Here is a 6,000-nt window from a genome sequence, read left to right as displayed (position 1 = left end):
CTGAAATCCTGGGATTCCGAAAGAGCATTGGGATTGCAATGCTTAACCGACAATGCCACACAACTCCAGCACTGTATTGATGTGTCATCTTAGATTGAAGATAAGAATTTGCTAGACGAAAGAAGATCAAGATCCATCCAGTTCGCTTTCTACCATCTTGGCAGTTGCATGCACATGTTATGTCCCAAACTATATACTGTATCCTGAGATATTATTTCCTAAAAGAAATCTATCTAATTTGTTCTTGAAAGAAAGAAAAGACTGTATGTTCTAAGTCCCGATGCGGGGGTTGAATCCACCACCATCTGACTCATGAAGAGATTCTATCACACTGGTGATTTGCATGACCACCATCCCCCACCCCACAAACCTTCCTGGATCTCCAGCTACAATAAAAAAAATCACAAAATTTGTATTCACATTGTGTTTTACCAGGCAGGTCGAAACTACACACAGCTGTTTGCCTAGCAGTAATTAAGAACACGGTTGTTAGTTGATTGGTAGATCGCTTTTCCAGAGGTAATAATCCCTTCAAAAAATAAATAAAATAATAATTTGGTCACTCAATCCACAACCGTTTGTGCGCAATTGGCTGCCATGTTTTGCCCACAAAATATACAGTGAATTCACTTTATGGTATATTGTGTGAAGTGCTTTGAGACTTCTCAACAACAATGATAAGGCGCTACATCAAATGTAAGGATTATTATCATAGTGTACTGTACTACAACGTGTATTTATATAGCGCCCTTCATGCAGGATAGCGTCTCAGAACGTTGCACAGGTGCAGGGTTCGATGAATAGCAAGGGGGGAGATGACCATAAGCACGGTTCAAGGTGTAGCTCTTCAAGTGGGATTTAAAGATAAAGAAGGGACGAGTTGGAGGGATGGAGTCCCAGAGTTTTGGGATACTACCTTAAGGCACACTCATGGAGGGTGGGGGGTGGGGTGGGGTCATGGGCTGGGCTAATATAAAAATTCGGACATATTTGCCACAAATTGGGGGGAGATTTGGCATTTCCTTGGAAAATTGCTGGGGAAATTTTGACAAATTTTTCAGAAAATTGCAGGGAGTTGATTGGTACTATTGAGGTACATTTTACTGCCAACCTACATTTTTTCACTTTATTGATACAAAGTAAACAGGGAATAATACATATTATATTGATGCAAAACAAATATTAATTACTTCTTTAACATAAGCTGTGTGGGTCTTTTAGTTTGTGGGGATGGGGGGAGATGCTACAGGAGCTCACTACCTCCTGCCACACAGAGCAGTCACAGAGACAACATTCTCAGAGAGAGAGGTACACTCAGATAGAGATATATGCACACACACAGATATTCTCCATAGACATTCCCACAGAGACACTCAGAAAGAGACACACATATAGAAGAAACACATGCAGACACATTCACAAACATACATACAGAGGAGATTCACACAGACACACTCACACAAGGAGAGACACACTCATATTCACTCACAAACGCCCACACACACATAGAGCAGAGACACTCACACCCACAAACACATGGAGAGAGACATACTCACACAGACACACACATGACATACACAGAGACACACATACTCACAAACAGACAATCACAACAGTGGAGCTAAAAAGTGAAAGCCATTTGCACTGCACCGCGCATGCGTGCCCAGAGCCGCTCCGCTCACAGTGACGTCAAGTAACCAGCAATAATAATAATCCTTGCATTTGATATAGCGCTTTTCACGTCGGGAGGACGTCCCAAAGTGCTTCACAGAACACACTGAATCACACTGAAGTGAATTGACTGTATATTTGTGAGTGAATGCGGCAGCCAATTGCGCACAGCAATGTCCCACAAACAGTCGTAGATTGAAAATGACCAATTTTTATTATTGTTTTTGGTTTTGGCAAGAGGCTGCGGGCCAGAAACTTTGTTTATACAACAACAACAACAAGATTCCTTTTATAGAGCGCCTTTCACGTCAGGAGGACGTCCCAAGGCGCTGTACAGTTGGGTCAGGATTATAGCGGATTTGTAGAGGATGGCTTGTTTATATAGTGAATAATAATATAATCTTAACATATATCTCGACACAGAATATACTGTAAAGTGAATTGACTGTATATTTTGTGGGTTTATAGCAGATTCCGTGGCAAAACGTGCAGCTACACTTTTCTATTGGCCCAGGTCATAACATAACAGCATGCCTGTGTTAGCTGAGCGAAGGGGCACAGAAATGTGATTAGAATGTCATAGAATCAGAAACTATAGATGGTTTTGAAATGAAAACAAGACAATGTTCTGGCAATTAAAAATAAATTTAGGATTTGGTGGGAATTCAGACATATATACACTGAAACAATCTTGTGGGATCCTGGATGGGGTTGGTTAGATAGTCTATTCCCGTCTGAAAATGTTACTCTTTTACCAAGTATGAGTTACACCTGTACTCCACGTTCTCACCGAAAAGGTAACATCTCACAGTAAACAAGCAGCTATCTCAACATAACTTTTTCATATTTTCATCTCTTCAAAAAAAAAGCTGAGATGTATGCAACAGCTGCGACCCCTTCACTTTTGAATTTATAATAAAGCAATAGTTGCTCATTTAAATATAAATGAAACCCACTTGGTCCAACCGCACAACCTAGCTCAGGATAACAATAATACTTGAATTTGATAAGTGCCTATTGTCAAAATATCTCAAAGCACTTCAGAGATATTGCTGTGCACGACTGGCTGCTGCATTCACCTACAAAACAGTCACTGCACTTCACAGTATATCCTGTAAAGCACTTTTTGACGTTCTTCCAACTTGAAAGGTGCGATACCAAATGTAAGGATTATTATACTTATTATTATTATACCCCTCTGGGCTCAACCCACCAGTTGGTGTTTTGACACCAACAAGCCAGGTTGGAGCCCCCTCAACTGAGGAGATTGCAAGTACCAGGAACTCTCTGTGAGCTTCCTGGTGAGCAGCACAGCTCAACACAAAACTCATGAGAACAATAACTTGAATTTATATAGTGCCCCTCATGCAGGGTAGCGTCTCGAGTGTGTAGAGAACACTGCCACCTGCCCACAGCTCAGACACACATCCCTACCCAGAGTGATGGTTCCACCGATTGGAAGTTCCACTGGAGCTCAAGTGTGGATACCTTACCCGCCAGCTCCCAAATGCAAATCCTCCAGAGAGAAAACGCACATTCCATTCCAACAATCTATCTCTATAATTTCCATATGGTATATGGAAATCTCAGTTTGTTTTGGATACTCCTAATGGGTTTCCATTAAGAGTAATGGTGATGGGTTTCCACATGTCAGACCCGTGGCTGACCTCCCCCCCAAAAAATGCAGAGCTCACCTGCGGTCAGCAAATCCCATGCTTGCAACTCAACTGGTGTGGAGTGCAGCTCCACCTACATTGAATTGAACTTAAGTGCTGCGCCACCCTCTGCTTGCTTGGTTCGTGCATTGCTCAGGAGACTGTTTTGCAACGCCACCCTCCACGTACTCTGCAAAGAACTTAAGAATTGTTAGACGAAAGAAGACTAAAGTCCTTCCAGTTTGCGTTCCACCATCTTGACAAACATTAGCTCCAAGAGTCCAATACTATAGGTCGCCTCCAATACAGGGGTAGCACAGTGACCAATTTGGGTTTGTGCCTTTGTGGAAACTATAAGAAAGGGTCTTCAAAAGAGGGCTGAGGGGGACAACGTTTTGCAGATTTAAATAATTTTTAAAAATTAATCGCCCGCCCAAAGCCGTTTTTTCATGCGCAGCACATCAAAACCCGCCCAACTGGGCGTCAGGCAGCCCAACCCGTGGGTGTGACAGCAGTCAGATTGGATGGGTTCACGTCTAATTGGGCGTGTTTTATGTGGCACTGTGCGTTTCAAAGTGGCTTTGGGCGGGTGCCTTTTATTCCCGCAAAACATTTGAATTTTAACCAGCAAAACTTTTTTTTTCTTCTCCCTTTTGTAGACCTTTTCTTACACATTTTCAAAAACAAAAAACTAAAGTGCCGCCCGTAGTAACGCGTAATATTGGGCTCGTATTTTGCGGACTTTGGGCTATAAAGGGTACTTCAGTTGGTGGCCACCCCCTGGTGGGGGAGGGGAAAAGCTGCAGCTGCGCAGTGTGTGGCTCTCGCGCGGCTCCTGCGTCTCGCGCTCCTTCTCTCGCGCGCGGGTGGCGGTTGGTTGGTTGTCGCTGGCGGTGCCTCAGGCGTTAGTACCGCACTTCACATCATGGCGGCCGAGGACAAATGTTACCTCGGCTTCGACCTCAGCACACAACAGGTCAGAGGACAGCAGAGACACGGAGGGGGGGCTTTGGGCGGTGTTGGGGAGGGGGTCAGGATTGTTGGGGGCTGGCGTCGAGTGGAGGGTTGGGGGTTTGGTGACAGGGTGGGGGTGTTGGCACGTCTCACGACCCTCCTTCGTGCCTTCGGTTAGGTTACCCTTCTACCCCAAGCTCCCTCCCCGCCCCCTTCCCGATCCCAACCCCCAGCATAGGTCCACATTGACCTGGGACGTCAATTTGTTGTTGGGGGCTGGTGGCAGCATGTGAGACGTTGGTGGGGATGGTGGTTGGGTGGAAGGGCTCAGGTTGGGACAATGAAGAGTGGTGGGGGCACAAAAGGAAAATGGACTGAATGACCCAAGCTTTGTTTCCATGGTATTCATCCACACGAACTTTGGCACTTCTGTTTTCATAAATTTTGACTTGTTGCTTCTCCTTCCTTAATCCTCACCATAAAAATATACCTAACAAGTCTCTAAACATGTCTATCCCAGATATTCCTCCAAATAAAATCTGCAACGTATTTTAGACAGCATTGAACTTTAAATCTAGTGGTAATCTTTAACTGCTATTGCTTGTCAGAGCATGCTTCGTAAGATTTTAAAATCTTTGAGAATTTAGGAATACTGTATTTTTCCTTGTGGTAAATAAAGTATTATCATTGATATTACATTATAATCATTAAAAATACCACTATGTTGTTTGTATGACCTTGTGAAGAAAGTACCATGTGATTGTTGCTATTTTCCCTAAACAGTGCCGCTTCAATAATGCAAAAGGTAATTTTAACACAAGACCATCCAGTCTGGCTGGTCAGCAGGACTCGGAGGGGTAGACTAGTCTTGGCAGGGTTTATTTACATTCGGCTCTTGTTAACCACGTAAGCCCAAACTCTAGTTGGTAGAGTGGTCCTAGCGGAACATTACAACGGCACTGCTTATATTATCCTGGAAAGTATTAGGCATAGGTTGGCAAGAACCAAGGCTTGTGGACCCCAGAGTATGCATTGGGGTACTGCTGGAGTCTAACTACAAGCTTTATCGCTGCTTGTCCAGCGAGGACCATCCTACCCAATACGGCTTTGGCTTACTGGGTTAACAAGGGCTGAGTGAGAGGATTCTCTGCCCCCAGTGCCTTTGGTCACCTTCCTCCTCCTCCCCCTGGCTCGGCCCCGGGATCCATTACTGTGAAGCGCTTTGAAGCGCTATATAAATCCAAGTTGTTGTTGTTGGTCTACCTTTCCAAGTCCTGCCGATGAGCCAGCCTTGGTGTGCTTTCATCAGTAGTTCCCTGGAGTACTGCGGACCTGCCTGTCTCAGGAACTGGACAACCGAGGCTGCCACGGAGGGGGTGGGCTCGATTCCGACATTCTGTTGCCAACCATGTCACCTTGTGGCCATTTCAACTCCAAGAATACCCCTTTTACCTTCCCCCACCCAGGAGGATAGTCACTAGTTGGTCATTTGATATCTGACAACTGTGGGCTTGAGCTCTCACTAGGTAGGTGGCAGGTACCAGGAACTCCCTGTGAGTTTTCCGGTGAGCAACGCACCTCAGTATTATATGCGTGAGAGCATTGCCACAATCTTCCTGTCCACAGTTCAGACACATGCCCCTTTGCGTTGAGTGTTTCCACCAGTTGGAGGTACGGAGTTTAAGCAGGGGCTGCTTGCCTCTCTGCAAGCCAATGTAAG

The 6,000-nt window shown here is 44.9% G+C and overlaps 1 protein-coding gene across 1 annotated transcript in view; it reads left to right on the top strand.

Annotated features, from left to right (window-relative positions):
• Window positions 1-4,098: 4,098 nt before the first annotated feature.
• Window positions 4,099-6,000, top strand: part of LOC103189434 (xylulokinase homolog (H. influenzae)) — a 35,671-nt gene continuing 33,769 nt past the window's right edge. The window contains exon 1 of the mRNA XM_042346811.1: window positions 4,099-4,302. Within this exon, the coding sequence (XP_042202745.1) occupies window positions 4,252-4,302 (51 nt within the window). The 5' untranslated portion in view covers window positions 4,099-4,251. The remainder of the gene's footprint in view (window positions 4,303-6,000) is intronic.

Source organism: Callorhinchus milii, unplaced genomic scaffold (assembly GCF_018977255.1).
Source record: "Callorhinchus milii isolate IMCB2004 unplaced genomic scaffold, IMCB_Cmil_1.0 Scaffold2, whole genome shotgun sequence".
NCBI lineage: Eukaryota > Metazoa > Chordata > Chondrichthyes > Chimaeriformes > Callorhinchidae > Callorhinchus > Callorhinchus milii.
Note: the sequence above shows the minus strand (reverse complement) of the source record. Positions and strands in the feature narration are given on the sequence as shown.